This window comes from Phocoena phocoena, chromosome 12 (assembly GCF_963924675.1).
Source record: "Phocoena phocoena chromosome 12, mPhoPho1.1, whole genome shotgun sequence".
Lineage (NCBI taxonomy): Eukaryota > Metazoa > Chordata > Mammalia > Artiodactyla > Phocoenidae > Phocoena > Phocoena phocoena.
The window spans coordinates 81490312-81511817 of NC_089230.1; the positions used below are offsets into that span (position 1 = coordinate 81490312).

A 21506-nucleotide genomic window follows, 5' to 3' on the forward strand; every position below is an offset into this window, starting at 1 on the left:
TTTTATATATAGTAGTGTGTACCTGTTAATCCCAAACTCCTAATTTGTTGCTCCCCACTTCTCATTGTATTAAAACCTCAGAGAACCTTCACTAGAGGGAGCGTAGGGCAGATCGCGAAGTCATCTCAGTAAGGCTGATGGGAGGCCCAGCCACCAGGGCTGCCCCTCCCTGGCAGTGTTTGATGTGGAACAAGTCACTTGACTTTTCTGTAGCCACAGTTTTCCCAGCTAAGAAAGGACAGTGTAGGAATAGGTCACCAAAGGTCCTTGCAGCTCTGTGAACCTATTACTAAATGTGTCAAAGCAGTAGTCCCTGACAATCTTTCCAACTTTAAGCTTTAAGAATGTGCTTTTCGCTGTAGATTCAAAAATAGAGAGATTATAGAAAAATCTTTTTGTTCCAGTGCAGAGAGCTTCTAGAGACAACAGTAAATCTCTTGGTATGCAATCCTAGCACCAAATACAGTGCTACTGTAAAATAAGTAATGTGTTCATTGATTTATTCATTAAACGTGTTTTTACATGTGCCTACTGTTACAGTAAGGTGCTTTCACACCTGCACATTTCCACATTTACCAGGTGTTCGGGCCCCAAGAAGCCGGGGACTTGCCCAAGGTCACCATGTCACTTCCAGAGCATCCCTCCTTCCCTTTACCTGGGAGGCGGCTGCCAGATCTGAGTTAGGGTCCCTACGCCTTTTAAATCTCGCCTGTGCACCACCGTCGGGGAGACCTCAGAATGTCACGTGCAGAGCCTTCTGTCTCCTCAGGCAAGGGAAACAAAAGCAAAAAAGCAAAAAAAAAAAAAACAACCCAAATGGGACCTATTAAACTTAAAAGCTTTTGCATAGTGAAGGAAACCATCAACAAAACAAAAAGACAACCTACTGAACGGGAGAAGATATTTGTAAATGATATGTCTCATACGGGGTTAATATTCCTAGTATATACTGAGCTCACATAATTCAATATCTAGAAACAAACAGTCCAATTAAAACATGGGCAGATGACCTGAATACACAGGTTTCCTAAGAAGACATACAGGTGGCCAACAGACACATAAAAACACGCTCAGCATCACTAACCATCAGAGAAATGCAAACTGAAACCACCACGACATATCACCTCATACCCGTCAGAATGGCCATCATCACAAAGACAAGCAAAATAATAAATGTTGGCGAGGGTGTGGAGAAAAGGGAACCCTCCTACACTGTTGCTGGGAATGTAAATTGGTGCAGCCACTATGGAGAACAGTAGGGAGGGTCCTCAAAAACCTAAAAATAGAGCTACCATATGATCCAGCAATTCCACTCCTGGGCGTATATCCAAAGGAAAGGAAATCACTAATTAGAAAAGACATATACGGGGCTTCCCTGGTGGCGCAGTGGTTAAGAATCCGCCTGCCAGTGTAGGGTACACGGGTTCGAGCCCTGGTCCGGGAAGATCCCACATGCCAAGGAGCAACTAAGCCCGTGCACCACAACTACTGAGCCTGCGCTCTAGAGCCCGCGAACCACAACTACTGAGCCCGCGTGCCACAACTGCTGAAGCCCACGCATCTAGAGTCCATGTTCTACAACAAGAGAAGCCACCGCAATGAGAAGCCCGCGCACCGCAACGAAGTGTAGCCCCCGCTCGCTGCAACTAGAGAAAGCCCGTGCGCAGCAACGAAGACCCAATGCAGCCAAAAATAAACACATTAATTAATTAATTAAATTGAAAATAAAAGAGGGGAAAAAGACAAGGCATATACACCCCAATGTTCAGAGCTTCATTTCTTTTCTTTATAATACTCTCAGCCCATGCACTCCTTCTTTGAGACTTGGTCCCCCTGTGGATGCTGTGTTACCCTGTATCGAGTCCTTCTCTTCTCTGTCTCTTTCACAAGCCCCTTTTCTCCTCTTTTCTCCCCAAATGCCAGTATTCCCTAAACCTCTCTCCCTACATTCTTCTCCAGCAGCTTTTTTGTTACCAGCACCTCTACATCACTAACTAATGACCCTCTCCTCCCTCTCCCAAAGCTCAAATAGGTTATATGCTCACCTGTGCATCCCGTCTCTCCCTAAAACAGAATTGAGCATCTTTGCTCAGTCACAGTCATATTTGCTTGAAACCGTGAAAACTCTGATTCTTTCATCTCTCTGTCTATCAAACGCCGATCCAGGGCTAGGAACTCTGGTTCTCCCTCTGAACTCTCTGCTCTCCTCCCCTCCTTCACCGTCCCATGGCCGATGCTCCAGGCCAGGCCCTCATGGTGCTGTGTCGCTGCACCCCCCTACACCCTACCCCCCAGACACTAACTCTGGCATAACCACCAGCTTCACATGCGGCTCTGCGAGCAAGTATGAAAAACACACACACGATAGATTTAACGTGACTACGTCTCTCCAGTGTATCGTCACGTGCTTTGGAAATCTGTATTAAGGCTGCAACGTGGAAAGGGACTTTGGACCAATGACAAACAGAAAAAAATTCGGGTAATTGCCTTTCACCTTTTTTGGAGGAAAAAAGAATGCTCCCTCATTAATGACAATTGTGAATTATGGTACCTACCCTTGAATTAGATGAGTATTCTGTTTTCTCTGGTACAATGCGATAGTTTCTTAACTATTCTTGTTTATGGTTGTCTAAGCCACCTCCTTTGGTGCCATCTATAAATTTATTTGTATTATCCACTTCCTGCCACAAAGCCTGGAATAAAACTCCATACCCACGAACTCTGAAAAACAGCTCTCCACAGCATGACCCAACTAGTTTGGGAACAGTCATTTGTAAAGTAACTCATCAGGTCCCACATTGGAGGAAAAGCTCTGGATCCATGTAAGGGAATCTTTCCTGCTAAAGATAACTTCCACTTTCAGTGGAATGACTACAGTCCCTTCCACTGAGAGACAGAATAACTGAAACGTTGTCCCACCAAACTGGTGGCCCGAGTGACCGTGCAGAAGTTAACACCGTTGGCACCAATGTGACCTGCATACTTTTTCCTTTCCTCGTGTGTCTCCTGTCCTACCTTTGGAAGGTCTGCAGGGCCATCTCAGTGCCTAGCTGGTTCCTCTGTGCTGATTGTCAACCATCTCTTTCTATTTATTCTTTGGTGGATGTGAATCTAAAGGACTTATCTGATTTTCTTCTACGGAAAAAAACTTGGGTGCCAATGTGAATGTTCAAGCTTGGAGATAATGTTGCCCCTAAACAGAGTGACTGTCATTTCTTCCAGATGTCAAGGTCCACGTGATCTTATCTTGAAGGTTATAAATGAGTTTCCCCAAAGTCATTTGTATTGACATCCAACTTCCTCGCCTTTTCCATTTGATGGAGCAGAGCAGAACTAGAGGATCTAATCCTCTGGCTCCGGTAAATTTAAAACCAGTTTAATGTCACCGTGTAATTCTGTCACCTGACTGCCCATCTGGTTCAGAAATACATCTGAAGGTTAGGCTGTAGTCTTAAGGAGATAGCCAAGTGCACCCTTAGGACTGCAGTGAACACACATTCTTACACTGACTGGCTTTATCTTCACTCTGAAGAGCCGCTCTCTGGTTGAAGAAAAAGAGCCATTTCCCACATGCCTGGAGAAAGTCGATCAAATGGGAAAGGGTGTTTCCAAAGGGTTCCAAGGACATGACATGAGGTGGGCACTCAAACAGTGAATGAATGAAATAAAGAATGAATGAATTCCAGGCCCCATGGTAATATCTTCCCCCACGTACTAAAATAAAGTTAACAAGAGTATAAATTTAGCATATATACTGAAGATAAACAGGCATTTCATTTGATTAAAAAAAAAACTTTTGGTTTGCATTATTTTTTGTAAGTCATTTTGGGGAGAAAAAAAATAACATCCTCAAACAAAGTACTATGAAGCAGCATTGGTTTCTTTTCTATTTTTAAACGCACTTGAGAGCAAATTAAACATACTCAGAATGTTGTATTAACTAGAACATTTAGTTTAACTAGTTTAATCACTGCTCTTTGGAAATTACTGTGATCAGTGGGAACTCCTGGGTTTGGTCTCTGTGTGGGAGGCACTGAACTGAATGCCCACCTGCATGGGCAGCTGGGCACCCAGCTTCCATGTTTCCCAAGGGGTCAAGAGAGCTGACAGTCAGCAATTCTCTGTACGGTAATCAGACTTTACCCTGAAAATCCCTTTAATAGGAGCAGTAGCTAAATGCCTCTGGAGAAAGGCCAACCTTTGCTTTCATCCTGTCAACTCAGAGAGGTGGTTTTTGTAACTCAGTAAACAGTAAACTCATACCCTTCTGGAGTAAAAATTCCTTGAAGGAATAGGCTGTGTCTTATTTCCGTTCAGTTTCTGTAGTTCTGGTGTAGTTCAGGTCCTTATACATAGCATGAGGTCACGTTATTGAACACACAGTGAAGAATTATGTCTTAACTGTACAACTCAGAAAGCTGAGAAATGTATTCGATGACCCAAACATGGGAGAAGAACCCAAATTCTCAATCCCATCCAGTCCCAGATTCGTTCAGGTATGAGGGGAAACAGGTTTAGAGAAAAGGGAGCCCTAAACTTGGTACCTATTCCGTAAAAGATTGTGGGAATAGCTTTCACAAAGCCTACGCTTTGGAAAAATTTCCAACTAGGAAAAAATACAGGTGGTTTTCTCTCTCCTATGCACTCCCCTGACAACTTGCAGTTTGAGTCCATGCTTTAACCTCCAATTAAACAGGAGAACTGCAGCTCTCTGTTGCCAAATTATAGACCTATTTCCTGGCTCACTGAGAAAAGAATTTGCTAACAACTGTAAACAGTCTACATGGTAAATATTTTTTTTATGGAAGTATAGTTGACATCCAATACTATGTTAGTTTCAGGTGTACAGCAGGGTGATTTGACAATCAAATACATTACGAAATAAGCACCATGATAAGTCTAGAAACCGTCACCAGACAGAATTATTACCATGCTATAGACTATATATTGACTATATTCTCCATCCCATACATTAGATTCCTGTGACTGGTTTATTTTATAACTGAAGGTTTGTGCCCTTTTAACCCCCCCTCATCTATTTTACCCAACCCCCTGCTCCCTCTGGCAACCACCAGTTTGCTCTCTGTATCTATAACTCTGTTTCTATTTTGTTTTGTTTGTTCACTTGTTTTGCTTTTTAGATTCCACATATAAGTGAGATCATGTGGTATTTGTCTTTCTCTGTCTGACTTATTTCACTCAACACAATGTCCTCAAGGTCCATCCTTGTTGTCACAACTGGCAAGATTTCATTCTTCTTTATGGCTGAGTAATATTCCATCGTATATTTGTATCATATCTCCTTCATCCGTCTATTGATGGACATGCAATGAATGACTTTAAGTTACCTGCTCTTTAACTCTACGTGACAGACACATTGACTTCTCCAATGTGCTTTTTTCTACAATAATTCCATCAGGAATAAAAATAATTTCTTTCTCAGCTACACAGAGTAGTCAACTTCCAAAATGGAAAGTATGATCTTTTCAAAGTTATTCACGGAATATCTGAGTACTCCCAGATTTCAGAAATAACAGGTAGATATTAGAAAGCATCAGAGAAATTGTAAGGCTTCACTCTCTTTTTTCCTAAGAAACCTGAGCCTCACTAAAACTCCCAGAAAAGTAGGGTTCTCTAACCCCCGCATCTTTCTGGAGGCCTCAGTGAACTACTGCAGAGCAATGTGTACATTAGGTGGCCAGGTCTGCTGATGCAGGACACTCTTGCAGCCTGTAAGCAATTACAGGGTCAGCCCATCTCCTGATTAAGAGCAGACAGCTTTAAGGGGAAGAGAAATCAAATTACACAACCTGGTAAAAAGAAATAAAGAGAAAACTCATTTCAGAAATATAGATGCCCAGAGAGGAAGGAAAAAAAAAGACTAGGAATAGTTTAGTTAGGGGAAAAGATGATGGGACAAATGAGAGAAAGAAAGGAAGAAACATTCAGGAAAAAATGTGTATGGGGGAGGGGAGAAGGAAGCATGGAGACTAAATGGAAGGTATTTATGTTAGTGTGAAGAAAACATGAGTATTCTATTAGTTTAAAGAAAGAAAATCCGGTAAACTCAGTTTGGAGCAAATGGTTCTATGGTACATTCAGCCATTGTGGAACATAAATGAAGCAACTGCTGCTAGTTTAAATGAATCTTAGGCATTCTGCAGTGCAAGTATAAATTCAAAATTTAATGTTTATAAGAAATGCTATTAAGAAGTTATTATAGCAATTTGGGTCCTCAATAAAAGTTGCTCCACAATTTAAACTAGTAGAACTTAAGGAAATTCCTGTTTGAAAAAAATTTAAAAGCTATAGCATTCAAATAGTCCCCCTGGTAGCGACAGACTAGGTAAATTTTGATTAAAAACAAAGGATAAAAATCTGGGCTTGATGCCATAGGAGATACAAATAAAAAGGGTGCTTCGGTTTCTTTAGACACAAATTATTTTTGAAGAATTGGTTAAACGATCCAATTAGAAAGCAATGCAAGAATGTCATTAAGGGCTAAAATACATGGTCCAAATAATAAAAGCTCTGTGAGGTAAATAAAAGTAAGGAAATAACCCAGAGCTATCAAGAGAAACTCTATGGAAAAATTAAAACTTGAGCTGGTTAGAATTTGGAGACAGAAACTGTTAATAATACTTAATACTGTTAAGTTACATGTAATTCCCTGATACTAAGTTATAAGAGGTTTTAACCATCATTCATTTTTTTCAACAATATTTACTGTGCATATGCTATTTTGCTAAGAGCTATACCACACCCCAAAGCATTTTTTAATTTTTATTTATGTTTTTAAATTAATTTTTATTGGCGTACAATTGCTTTACAATGTTGTGTCTGTTTCTGCTGTACAGCAAAGTGAATCAGCTGTACATACATATATATCCCCTCATTTTTGGATTTCCTTCCCATTTACGTCACCACAGAGCACTGAGTAGAGTTCCCTGTGCTCTACAGTAGTTTCTTATTAGTTATCTATTTTATACATAGTATCAATAGTGTATATACGTCAATTCCATAGTTTCTTATTAGTTATCTATTTTATACATAGTATCAAGTGTATATATGGCAATTCCAATCTCCCAATTCATCCCACCCCACCCCGCAAAGCCGTTTATTTAAATGATGCCATCCATGTAATAGGAGGGGCCCTGGGCCCACAGGCATCGTCCACAATAGTGGTGATTACAGTGGTTAAGAACACGGGCTGCCAGCCAACCTGCCCGGTTCAAAGCCCTGTTGTGCCATTAAGTCGGTGGCTGGCTGACCATGGTCAGATCACTGACCCTCACCCTGCCTTAGCATCCTGGTCTGTTCACAGGAGATGATGATCCTAAATAGCACCTCTTAGGGCTGTTCTGAGATTAAAAGACTGAACGTGTGTAAGGCATTAAGAACAACGTCCAGCATATAATCAATAATTACAATGACTACCGTTGATGGTAAATAATCTTCTTTCCTACAAGTTCCCCTCCCTTGTTCTCCCCCTTAGTCTTGTGTTTCCTTCAAGCTAGAGTTCAGTCTCTCTTGTTAATATTCCCACTAAACTAACTGGATACAGGGCTCACGCTCACCGATTCCTCCCGTCACTTCCGATTCATTTCCCAGCGAACAGCATCCTGGCTTCTGCCCTAAGCGCTTCCTTCACTGACGCCTCCCGTGCTGCCATCAGATCCAGTGGGAACCACTGCCTAGATTTCATAGTGGACTATTTCTTGAAACTCTCTCAGTACCCTTGGTTTCCACGACCTCCTGGCCATCCTTCTGTCCAGTGTTTCCTTCCATCTCGCTGTCTGCTCCATTTTTTTCCCCTTTCTCTGCTCACCCTTACGTGTCGGTATTTTCCATGTTTCCATCCTTCTCTCTTTTATACACTCTCCTTGTGATTTTAAGCGCTGTCGGTACCTCCGTGTCTCTTAAACCTTCATCCACAGCTGCCAGACGTATATAGCGAGGAGCCCACAGTCACCGAAGGCTTAGCATCTTCAAACTAAACTCATCTGTCACCCCCACATCCCCTGCAGCCTGCTGTCCCCCCTGTATTCTCAATCTCATTTAACGGCCCCCACTACGTAGCCCACCACCCAAACCAGGAGCCGGGAAACAGCAAATCCATCCTTCTTCATCTTCCACGTTGACCCCTCTAATACATTGCAACCCTATCACTGTATTTTTTTTTAATTTATTTATTTAATTTATTCATTTTTGGCTGCGTTGGGTCTTCGTTGCTGCACGCGGGCTTCCTCTAGTTGCGGCGAGCTGGGGCTACTCTTTGTTGTGGTGCACGGGCTTCTCTTGTTGCGGAGCACGGGCTCTAGGCGCCGGGGCTTCAGTAGTTGTGGCGCGCAGGCTCAGTAGTTGTGGCGCACGGGCTTAGTTGCTCCGCAGCATGTGGGATCTTCCCGGACCCTGCATTGGCAGGCGGATTCTTAACCACTGCACCATCAGGGCCATATTTTCTTCTCCATCTTTGCTACCACTGCCCCCCGTCCAAGTCCTAATTATTTCTTGCCTCAGTTGAAATCACAGTTTTGAAATGGATCTCCCGCCTCCTTTGTCCCCTTTAGGCCATCATTCCTAAAGCTGGCAGACGGGACAATCTACAGTGTAAATTCAATGACATTACCACCTGCCTAAACCCACCAAATTCAAAAACTGCCCAGCACCTACAGGAGAGCATCCTGGACCTGGACAGAGCAGTCCCTCCCTCCATCACATTGCCTCTGTATTTCTCTCCTGTTTCAATAATGACCATGTGCTCACCGGGATTATATGCATATATATTAGATACATATAAAATATCGCAATACACTGATGTAATATTATTGCTCCTGCTTTACAGGTTAAGTTGATGGTATTGGAAGCAACTTGCTCATAGTCACGAAATCAGTAAAGTTGATAACTGAATCCGAATCTAATCACATTGCCCTTTCCTTGAGGTCATGGTCCAGCATGGTTCCCCACTTTGCACCACCAGCACCTAGAACATTCAGTGGTACACACAATGACTGTTAAGTATTCATCTGAATTGACTGTTAAAAAAAAGAGAGAGAAATTATAACATGATAATTATAAATGATCCTGCCACTGACTGAAGATGGAACTGAGTTTCTAGAATGACCTCACAGGTACTACAAATGGAAGCAACAAAGACTATGAGTAAGTTTGTCAAACGTGTTTTCTTCATACACAGTTAAATTTAAATATCTTTCAAGTTATGATATAATCTCCATATGATCTTTTTATTTTCAATTGCATTCTAGTCAAATGTCTTATTTACTTTTAGAGGAGCAAAAATAAGGTAAACATAAATATTTGCACTAACAAGTTCTGTGCTAGGACACTATGTATGGAATACATGTGTGCATATAGAGAGAGAGAAATACAGATATATAAAATGGAAAAAGCACAAAGTATTTTTCAGTTTATCAATAGATGACCTCAGTAACATTTCGGAAACTCACTACTTCCACAGACTGATAACAAAGTATCAAAAGGATCACCTAAAACTCTGAGAGCCATCAAAGAATTTTAAAAATTATGAAACATGCAGTCGTGTAGCCAATCTGTCTACCAGGTTGAAACCAAATAAAACTTCATATAGCATCCTTGAAATGGTTGAAGGAAAAGGAAATCGAAGTGAAAACACCCACCCGTCCTTAAACACAACTAGAAGCTATGGCGGCCCAGCAATTGGGCCGTTTCAAGCACTTTCACAGCAGTGGGCTGGGCGAAGACTCGCTCTGCTGGCGCTCTCAGTCACCAAAATAGCCATTTGCAATTAAAAATTAAAACTGGCACCTCTTCTTCACAAGCTATTATCAAAAGACGGCTGGCTACCTTCCTTGTTTATAGTGGTTCTTGTATCAAGACTTCATGCCATTTTGAAATATCTTTTTCTTATGTTTCATTTCTCTTGGGCCATAACGTTCCCAGTGCTAAGATTTTAACACTTTCTACATTTCTAATTGGAATACGATCCTCAAATACTACAGCATTGCTTCAATTTCTGAAAACTGATTGATTTGAGCATTTTATACGGAGCATTTTATGTTCCTAGATTAGCAGGGCAAAAAGCAGTATAACTTGTAGAAGGCCTCTCTGTATTTAAGGGAAATCATTGGTTTTGAAGGAGTGAGAATAAAATGCAAACATCACTTTCTATAGACAGAGATTTAGCTCTGAACAGAATATATATGTAAATAATAAGGTTGGTCATCACACAGGGAATGGCCAAGAGGGTCACATTCCATCTTCCACCAGGAAACCAGCAGTGTATTTTGGGGGATGAAGGGTGTGAATCAGTTTGCACACATGGAAAATCTTCTACACGCCAGACCCTGGGCTGGGTGCTGGTGATATAGCAGAGAACCAGACGACAGCCCCTGCCCCTAAGAAGCTGGGTAGAGACGGCGATCAGCAGATCCTTTGTCCAACAGTGGAGTGCTGTTCTCTGTTTAACTCCTTAGAAAGACCCCCTTGGCTAATGTGTGGCCCACTGCCCCTCCCCAGGAGTTTGGAGTTAACGCGAACAATTAGGAGGTGGGCCCGCAGCTCGGGGCGGAGGAAGGGAAAGGATTAAGAGATCAGGTCACTAATTACAAATACTCCTTCCCCTTCCGATTACATTTCAGACCCTCCACAGCAGGCTCCATCACTGTGGCTGCATCACAAACACCTCTGTGCCCGTTTCACAGATAAGATTTGGAGACCCAGGAGGGGGAAGTAACTTATTCCAAGTCACAAAGCGAATTAGTGGGCAAGTTGGAAGCAAAGGTCTCCTGCTTCTGGGCCCATACCCTCCTCTTCTAAATGAATCATCAGTATCTTACTTCTAAGCAAATCAAAAAGACTTGGTAATTCCTTCAGCTTTGCTTCACTCTGCAACTCCTGTATGGAAGGTTTCCAAGGAAAATGATTTACCTACTCACGCAGCAGGCATGTACGGAGGGTCTGCTCCATACAGGGCACCTTGCTAGGTGCTTGGGATTCAGAGATAAATAGGAGGATTTCTGTACAGGAAGTTCACCCTCCTGTGGGAGAGACAGACCAAGTGGCTCACAAGGACCGCAAGGCGGGGCAAGCACCAGGGTAATGTCGTTCCCGGGGGCCCATGGGAGCTGACATGAGAGGCACCTAAATTATCCTGGCAGCGGGAGATGTGCCCAAGAGGAGGCGACCCTTGAATTGTGTTTTGAAGAAACAGTAGGAGTTGTGCAGGTAGAATGCAAGGGGTGGGAAAAGCCCCAGAGAAGAGCGTGTGCAAATACCGTGTCCGGCGGCAGATACAGGATGGGGCCGCTCAGCAAGGCTGGGGCTCAGGAGCGTATTAGAGATGAGACAGGAAACATGGCAGAGGCCACGTCACGAGGGGTCTTTTGAGCCGGTCCAAGGAATCTGGAGTTAATCTACACTCCTGTCCCCTCCGTCCCAGCTCTCAGCCATCCTCAACCCACTTAAATCCCAGTCATGACACCATCCCACTGCTGCTGCTTCGGCAAAGGCCATCAGGGAACCTCCTTCGTCACCAACCAATGAAATCCTAGCGCACCTCTTCTAGTTCTTCCTGCAGCACCGGAAATGCCGACGGCAGCTCCTTCCTGCACATGTCTTCCTGCCTTCGCTTTTACAAAGAGAAGGCCTCCTGGCTTTTCCCTGTGGCCTTGCGGTCACTGTCGAGGTTTCCCAGGTCCTTCTGTGATCTCTTACAGAGCTGCGTCCCCACTCTGTCCTCCGCCACGTTTTCACCCCACCCTGCACCTCTGGGCTACCTCACTTGTCCCACTCGTTGCTTTCACCAGCACAAAACTGCTGGCAGCCTCCAAATCTGAATCTCTAATCGAGACATCTAGATTTTGCCCTCGATCTGTAAAGGCAGTCGTTCTTTGAAATATATTTTATTTATTTTTGCTCTCTTTGCGACAGAAATGGTTCTAGCTGCCGATCCAAGACCCGACGGAGAGAGACCGTGCGTACCTGGTTCACTATTGTGTGTTTACCACTTACGATCTCTCCCTGAACCTCTGACAAACGTTTCAAACTGAACAAGTGCAAGTCGGAACTCATTATATCCCCTGAAAGCATGCCACTCGCCCTTTGTGCCGTATGTTAGTGAATGGTACTTCCATTCCCCACATCACCCAGCTCAGGGTCGTCTCTCTCACACCGCACGTGGGACTGGTGAAAACAATCTGCATGGTACCTACGTAACTGCTCTCTAATTAAATCCCTCCTCCCACATGACTCCGTACTCACGTCTACAACAGCAGCGTTTCAGTCCTGTTCACAGGCTTGCACTGGAGTCTTTTCCCTTCTTGAGAGTGGAGGCCTTCGCCTTATGAATTTGGGAATTAGCACACGTGAACACTCACGTGTTTGCAGATGGATGGATGAGCGAACAGATGAGTAGATGGTAGAGAGTCATGGAAAGATTAGAGGCAAGGGGATATGATAAGATGTGCATTTGGGGAAAAACACTGTGGTGTCAGAGCAAAGAGCTGGAAGGCTGAGAACAGAAGCCGGAGACCATTATAAATATTCCAGGGGGGATGGATGGAGAAACAGAGAGGGAGGGTAGCAGTAGCAAAGGAGAGAAGGGAATGGATTTGAAAAATATTTATAGCGTGAACACACAGACTTCAGTGATCATTTGGGTGGACAACGGGAGCGAGTCTGAGAAAAATGAAGGGATCAAGGATGACTGCCGGGCTGCTAACCTGGATGACTGGAGGGTTTCTTCTACTTTAAAACATACATACATTCTGATCCACGGCATTATGCCTGGCAGAGATGCACCGGACACAGTGGCGAGTTACGTGTGTCTGCCACACTGTTGCCTTTGCTGTTTCTCCGAAACACATTTGTTCCATCGGCACGAATTTATATATGGAGCCCATTGTGTGTTTTTCTATTACCACCATTTACTCTAAACTTTTCCCGAAAAAGATGAGGGATTAAAAATGGACAAACAACATTCAAAGAAGTATGTCACCTCATATGCGAATAGCTCCTCCATTAAACTGAAGGACAGCTGAAAACAGGGAACATCCTAAAGAACGGGAAGAGAACAGACTCTCCTAATTTCCACCGATTTATAAAGATTGGAAGAAAGGATTTGCAGCAGGCCATCTCTTGTTCTTGCCAGCCATCTCATCAGTGGGCTGGGACACAAACACTTGAAATCACACTGTACACCATTAGAATACCATCATAATCATGGGTTTTGCATAGTTAACAGAAATGTTTCGTCACCTGAAAGATAACTTCAAACATACTTTTCTTGCTTCTTGGCAAGGAAGCATGGGTCGACCAAGTAAATCCATCCCTGAAGTACCTCATTAATCACAGTGCACTTGTTCTTGGCAAGAGCCTTAATGTGCTACAAAACCTGTTATTAAAGTAAGATTTGGGGATTCCCAGGCTGACAAAGAATTAGTTAGTTACACTGCTTTAGAAATGGTTTTCTTATAACTTCCTTTATTATTAATGGTCTTGTTAGACTTACAGCTCAAAGTAACTTTCCTTTATTAATTTAACGTGTGAAATCCAGCTACTCTAAAGCTTATTTAAAATCATAAGTAGCAACTGGCAAAGGTGGCCTGTCCCCCGCTACTGCATCCGCTGTAGTTGTGCAGGTACTCCTGTCTTTGTGCTAATGTGGGTCTAGCACCCCTACCGGATCGCTCAAACATTACAGTTTCAGGCTCTAGAAATCAGTAACGCAAAACTTCACAGCAGCACGTGGCACTGACAAGCACATAATTTATTTTGTATCTACCACTAAAGACAATGATTGACCCATAGAGCCTGGTGAGTAGAGAATTATTCGAACTTGAACCTCTTCAAAAATGATTTGTCAAAAATTTAAGATTCTGTAAGGCCAGAAAAACCTATTCGACCCCAACATATTGAAAAGAGAAAGTTGCATGACAAGAAGTCCTCATTCATGTTCAAGGGCAACGCTTAGGAGATACAAAGCACAAGCACCACAGTTGTCTCTCACCCTTTCTGAATATACAATACATAAATTACCAAAAATTAAAGTCCGCTAAATAGCATCGTATTGTAAAATCAAAGCTATGAATGTTCTGAGCAAACTCTTGTGTAAAAAGACAAAAAACCAATTTCCATACAGTATATATTCTGCTGCCAAATTGAGCACAAATCATATTGCTAAATGTTTTAGTGGATCCTGACAGGTCAAAATAATTTTTCAGGCTCATTAGGTAATAGGATTCATTATATATCAACTCAGAGGGCATGAACGTGAAAAGTATCAGTAGCGTTTCTCTAAGTCTAGCATTTACTGCAATAACCACATCTAAGGCAACGTGAATCTTACACACATTATACCTTTTGAGGTAATAATGATGCTACACAACGTCCTCCTTGTGTACACTGTAAGACGGAAAGTTGGCTGGAATATTCCACCTCATGCTACAAGTTCACATCAATCTGGGGCTCTAAAATTTTCCAGACACCAGAGTCACACAGATTGTAGACTCCACCAATTTCCTGACTGCTACGTGGTCAAATTCCAGGCTCACCTATTTACCAAACCAGCCACTTCATCCATGTTATTTCAAAAAATGTTTCTGGAGTCGATGCCCATCCTCCATCCCAGGTGAGAGCTATGTTTGGATGACACGCCTCATTTCTAAAAGATACCTAATTCACGTGTTGCAAATCTTTTTACTAGGAAACAAGGAACCTGTCAGTGAGTGCCTTAAACTTTCTCTACTGGCCTCCTATGGCTGCTGTCTTTATATTTCATTTTAACATAAAAAAGGGGAACTAAAAAGAGAGGAGAAAAAGAAGAAGAAAAGATGATGGCGTAACGGCATAAAAACTACCTTAAAATGTCCACATAAACCTAACTCTAACAGGAGACTGAATGAATGGTCATTGTGGGAAAAATAGTAGTAAACTTCAAACGCACTGAAAGATTTCAAATGCCTAAGGGAAAAATAAACATTTGCTTCCAATCATTTTCTCATTAACCATCCTCTGCTAGATGATGAAGCCTCAACACACACGCTCTGACTCCAAGCCACCACTGCCTGCTTCACCCACTGCCTGATCCCGTCCCGGGCGGCGCGCCGGCCCTGCACCTCGGCCCGCGCCCCTGCGCGCTGGGCTCCCCGCCAGCCTCGGCTACTACGCCCGAGCGAGCATCCCCTCGCCCGGCCCTGCTCGCCCCCTCTGGGCCTCGGCCACCACTGTGGCAGGAAGGACTACGTGCACTGACAGACTTTCCGTTAGTGGCGGTTGAGGTAGCTGCGAGGCGTGTTTCCGGGCGCGCTGGAAACCTAGCTGCTGTTCCCCCCACCACCCCGCCGCGAGCGGCAGCCCCCCCCCCCCAGCTCCGCCCCGGGGACCAGGACCCGGGCCTGCGTCTCTCCTCTCCCCGCCGCCTCTACCCCGCCATCACCTCCTAACCTTTCCAACACACTCTCCCGAGCCTCACGCGGGCGCTCCGCCTCCCTGAGCCTTGCCCAGCTCCCGGGCGCCCCCCACGGTTGGAGTGGACGTATCTCGGGATCTAATCTCTCCCAATTATCCGCGCAGCCGGGGTCCCGCGCCAGCCCGGCTCTACCCCCCGGGCGCCCAAAGCGGCCGGGTGGCTCAGCGGGAGCGCCGACGGGAAGGCTCCGTCCGCAGAGGCGAGAGAGGTGGGGCTCAGGGAGCTGGGAGGCTCTAGGAGGAAGACCCTAAACACGTGCAAAGAAATAAAAGCCACCACGTGTGCGCACGCGAGTGTGTGTGCGCGTGTGTACGTGTGTGTGTGTGTGCACGCGCGCGCCCGGCCAGGGCGTCTGCGCCGGGCGTCCGGGGGACCAGGCAAGAGGGCCCCCGCCGCCGCGGTGGCGGGGGGCGCGCGGGGGGCGCGGGTACTCACACGAAAGCGTGGTAGACGAACGCCCAGCCGCGGGGTCTCTCCAGCACGTTGTACAGGTAGTTCTGCAGCCGCCGGTACTTGACGTTACGCCGGCAGCTCTGGCCGCTGCTGTAGGAGAGCGGCTTCCCCAGCAGGCTCATCCGGGCGCCCTGCTTGCCCCGCCGGCTCTCCCGCAGGCCGCCGCCGCCGCCGCCGCCGCCGCCCAGCGCGGCCGCGCGGGTGCCCAGCAGCAGCAGCCCGTCGCCCCCGGCGGCCGCCGAGTTCAGCAGCGCCCTGGCCCGGCCCGACTCCACATCCTTCATGCCGCAGCCCGCGCGCCCCCAGCCCGCCGCCGCCGCCGCCGCCGCCGCACCGCTCCTCACCCAGAGCCCGGCGGCGCCGCCCTCCTCTCCGCCCGCGTGCTGGCGGGGCATGGCATCACCGCGGGCACCGCGAGGGGGGCGCCGCCGGCGGGGGCCGCGGCCTCATGCGCGCCGGCCGCTTTCGAGGAGGCGGCGGCGGCGGACGGGGCGCCCGGCGGCCCTCGACCTGCGCGTCGGGGGAGGGGAAGCAGCGGGGGCGGAAGGGCGCGCGGACGAGACGGAGGAGTCCCGGGGTCGAGCAGCCTATAGCTTCGAATGCGTAATCAGGACGTGTCGGGGGCGTCACTCCAAGAGGGCTTCTCCGGCCCCTCCGTTCCCGTGGCGGATACTCCCTCCTGGCGAAGCGCCCCCGGGGCTGGAACGGGAGCTCCCCCGCGCGCACGCCCGGCCCCGGGCTCCCCACGCCAGAGGGGGCCGGGCCCCGAAGCCCCTCTCGGAGGCCGAGTTCGGCGTGTTCTCCCCGGCGCTTTGGAGGTGTCCGGAAGGTGCGGCCCGCCTTGTGCCCGGAGGAGGGACGGGAGAGGCAGGCGCCGTTCCCTCCCGCCGCTACGCCGCCGCGCGGGCTGGTCCCGCCGTCCTTCCGCGAGGGGTGTGCGCGGGAACGGCCCGGCCCTTCCCTCCAGGTACCAGCCAGTCCCCGGGCGCGCGGGCCGAGGCTCCGGGCGGGGGCGCTCGGGTCCCCGCGTTCAGGGTGCTGACCCGCAGGACACGGCCGCCGAGCCGGCGAGGTGGGCACCGGGCATCTCCCCGCCGCTCACTCCGGCTGGCGGGCTGTGACTGTCCATTCCGGCATCAGACCAGAGTAGCCGGACATCCCTCCCAGCCCGGGGGTGGAGTGTGGGGAGGGCGTCAAAACTCCAAAGTGGCTCCTCCGCGGTGAGCTAGCGGCCCCGAACTGCGCCTGGCAGCCGCGCGAAGCAGGGGAGGACAAACCGGGTCCCTCCGTCAAGAAATCTTCATTTATGTCCGAGATAGTCATACAACGGCCGAGTCTCGGCAGTGGCGGCGGCGGCGGCCCCAGAGGTTGGGGGGAAAATCCTGGAGGATGGAGAGCCCAGGACACCGGCTTCGCGGGGTCCCCTCCCCACCCCGGTCTGCCGCCACTTACGCGGTGAGAGACGCGTCGCGAGGGACGAGTGGCTGGATCTCCTGCCGCCCGCAAGCCCCCAGCCCGCGGGGAGGAGGGAGGCCGCGGGGTCCCTGGCTGCGCCTCTGGCCTTCAGCGAGCCCGCGTCAAAAACCGTAAGCCGCTCAACCTCGCAGTCAGCTGGGGACGCCGAAAGGAAGCCGGGCTTGGGAACTTCTTCCAACAGAGTGGAATCCCTCCCCCCCGCCCCCGAAATAGGAAGGAAAGGATCACAAGTTAAACTGAAGGAAGAACTGGGGTTCCACCACAAAGCCAGAGCAGACGCTTCCGAGGTAGTGCGTCCAAGTGCCTCTCCCTTTCAGAAGCCTAAAGTCGAGGCGCGAGTCCGGTGGCGGCTATCGCCGCCCCTCGGAGGGAGATGCTCTGCCGGCCCCGCTCTGGGCGCACACCCACGGCAGCTCCCGTCTGCCTTCGGCAGCCGCGGCACCTCCACGCTTTGCCCTTCCTTTTATTGTCGTCGCTGTGAGGCTTGCGCGGCCCTCTCGCCGGCTTCAGGCCGCCGGCGGGACCCCGCTTCCATCCCGCCTTGTCCCCAAGCCTGGCGCCGGCGGCGGACACTTCCCCGCGGCGCTCCGTGCAGTTGGCGGCGGCGCCACTTGACTGCTGAGCTCCGGCCCCCGGAGTCGCTCTCCGGTCCCCTAATTCACTTCCCACCCGCGCGCGTGGAGGGGCGAGGGGGGCGCCCGGTGGCCCGATGTTCGGGTCGAGGCAGAGCGCATCCTGGAGCGAAGGCTGTCGTCCCCGAGCCGCGCGAGGACCCGGCCGAGGGCGGGGAGTTGGCCGTCGCTATATTTAGACACACCACACCACCCCCTCCCCGGAGTTTCTGCGCGGGGACTTTCAGGGTCAAAGCCCTAGAGGCCTAAAAGGAGTCGTGTGCACGCTTTAAACGTGAACATCTTGGCTTTTCTGCAGGCAGGAGAACGAAAACCATGTCCTCTTGACCAAGCGGGTTTTCCTTCTTGCAGACTTTGCCCCGCCCCACCACGAAGGTCAGGTCCCTTCCATCTCACGGGCGCACCGGGCCCACCGTGCAGGCGGGAAGGTTCGGGAAGGCGGAGCACGTTTCGCGGAAAAGAGCCAGTTGCCTGATCTCCCAGGGATGCGGGGTGACGGGGGTGCGGCAATGATATTAGTGAAGCCGTGGTGTTGATGAAGTAAATGCATGAAACTTTAAAACGGCATCAAAGGTGGTCATCGGCAGCGGTTTAGAGGTGGGAAGGACCAGACACCCCAGAGGGGACCGGACCAAGCGCTCACAGGTGGTTGGTATGAGGGTTACTAGGAACCCAACAACCTCGCCTCCCAGTTTAGAATCCCTCCTTCCCCGCCCCACCCCCGTGCTGGTTCCGCATCTTTAATAGGACTTGTACAAAAGAGCATACGGTTGTATTTCACTGACTCTGCCTGCTACCTTGGGAAAGAGGGGTTCAGCCACAAACCCTAACACCCGGCCTGCGCATGCTCGGAAGGAAAGGCCACGTGAGGCTGCACGGCCTCTCACCCCGGATTCTTTGTGTGGACCTGGCTTCTTCAGTGCCAGCTAACTCCCCTCAAAAGGCAAGAATTAACTGTGGGGAAAACAGGGTGTTGTGATCACGCTTTTTCTCTATTTGTGCCTTTGAATACAGATGTTGCTAGGAAACTGCCTTTCATTCTTTTTGTTGAAATATTAAAACCTAATATCACAAGAGAGGGTGGCATATATAGCTCAAAGAGTAAAACAATACAGTAGTGTATATTATAGCCATAATAATTACATTAAAACATTATAAAGAGGTTAAAGGGAAAAGATGACCACCGTTTTCAAAGCGAATGTTTATTTCTAGTATAGAGCATGTGAAATGATGTCCACTCCCCATTCTTTGAAGATGGGAGTGCTTTCAGCGCATTGTAAGATGCCTGCCTGAAATTTATGACCGGGGAAACTTTTATTCTCTGAGGTCTACCTGGAGATAGTTTCAACTGAAAATAGTTCCCAGAAATATTTTACTTCAATGTGTTTTCTATCCCATTATATTTTTCATCTGAAGGGTACTCTAAAATAGTAACATGGAAAATTCTATACAAGAGCTAGACGTGCCCAGGGAAGACTTTTAAGGCAGAGCTGGTTTCACAGAATGTCAGTGACCCCGTGACTCTCTCCCTTTCCTTCTTGTCTGGGCCCCCCTGCCAGTTCCCCCTCTGCCACAGCGCTACCACTTCAACATACCTCCTATCAAGTCATTGTCATGGTTCTGATCATCTAGTGACTGATGGAAGTGCTACTTTTTAGAGATATGAATTCACTTTCACCCACTGTGAGTTGCTGGGTCAACCAGATGGTAATGACAGATAGAATCCTCAAACCTTAGAGCAAAAGGGACATTAGCTGATGAAGAAATGGAAATCCACTGTAGGCTGCTGTTCAGCGACTTGTCCAAGACTTGGCTGTTGGCCTTTGGAGGAAGGACCGAAGTCCCCTAACTCTTGAGTGGAATGCCCTTTAAGCCATGCCACCCTTTCCCTTAGCTTTTATTTCCCTCCTATCAGATCATCACCAAACCCACAAGCATAGCAACTATAATTATGTTTCTCAGGTATCTTATTATAACCATTGATACACTACATACATTTACTTCCTCTTATTATTTTAAATGTATCAGCATTGTGTACCACAGATATCATTTTTAGTCCATCGAGGATTCTCATCTAGGAGACATGATGCTGAGATTCTCAATGTGTTTCACCAACAAGTAGAAATTAGAGAACCCAGGGCGACATTAGAGATCGTAAGAGCCTGGCCAGACTACGTGAGGGTTCTAACACAGCAGCCCTGCCTTCAGTGGATGAGGCATGGCCCCTTCAGAACAGCCTCTGCCCAGGGATGCAGAAAAGGTACAGGTGTGAGTGCATGCAGGTGTGAAGAGAAGCTGCTCGGGGACCAGACAGATAGTGTGGGAAGGGCTCAAAAATTCTCACCATTTTCATCCCAGGAACTATCAAAATTTACTTTCCTAGGAATTACTAAAATAATGTGTCAATCACCATTGTCAAAACAAAATAATAGCAAATATTTAGCACGTGGTTACTGTGCACGAGGCCCTGTGATTTCCAAGAATTATTTCACTTGATTCTGACAACAGCCTCTTAGGTGAGCACTGCAGTCGTATCCAGTTCATAGGGAAAAAACTGAGGTGTGAACAAGTTAATAATTTTTAAGAACTAATAAGCAGTTGAGTCTGGATTCAAACTTACAGGTATTTAATGCAAAAACAGGACCAAACAAAACCCACAGAAACAAAAAAAAAAAAAAACCAGATTTTTAACTACGAAACTATATTAACTTTTGAAATACAAAGCTTTAGCCTATTATTGTCTTAATAATTTTGACTGTTTTTCTTACCAGAAGAGAAGTGTTGGAAAGTTCCTAGTAGCTGTTGTACAACAGGACTTGGGGTTTTATTCTAAACACAGAAATAGATTTAATATTCCTGTTCACTTTTCCTGCAGAAATAGGGCTTCCCCGCATAGGTAGTTGTTTTTTGGATTCAACATTTTAAAACAGTCCCAAATCGTGCAGTATCAATGTCTTGGAATTGTATTTACATGTTTAGTTTTTTCCTAACATTACCTTCAGTTTTATTCACAAAACCTTGTTTATCGTGCTTGGCTGTGCTTGATTTCATTTTTTTTTCTGACGTGTTAGTACGGCAGCGCTACTGTTTTTCTTTCAGCCAACTGCCTAAACACTTCTTTCTGGAAATAATTTGAATACAGTTACTTGATCTTTCTAAGATACATATACTTAGAAACTGTGTGAAGAGGTTGATACAGAAGGCAAACCTCTCCTTTGAGCAAGTGGACGGGAAAATTCTGTTATAATTCTGTGCCCCCTAGTGGCACTCACATTTTACCATCACCTTTTTCAAAGAGGAAATAAGAAAGCATCCTTTATGAATGTCCCTAAACCTATTCATCTCTTCAGCAAGCAATCATTAATCATTAGTGCTGTGCTAGGTTGGAGTGGGTACAGAGAGGAAAAAACATCTTGTGTTCCTGGGCTGGTGGGGGAGAGATAGATGAATAAGTAATGCTGACGTGGTGAGTTCCCAGA

The 21506-nt window shown here is 47.2% G+C and overlaps 1 protein-coding gene across 1 annotated transcript in view; it reads right to left on the reverse strand.

The window, feature by feature from the left end:
• Positions 1-16314, reverse strand: part of KCNQ5 (potassium voltage-gated channel subfamily Q member 5) — a 575985-nt gene extending 559671 nt beyond the window's left edge. Inside the window, exon 1 of the mRNA XM_065888664.1 lies at positions 15902-16314. Within this exon, the coding sequence (XP_065744736.1) occupies positions 15902-16314 (413 nt within the window). The remainder of the gene's footprint in view (positions 1-15901) is intronic.
• Positions 16315-21506: the final 5192 nt, after the last annotated feature.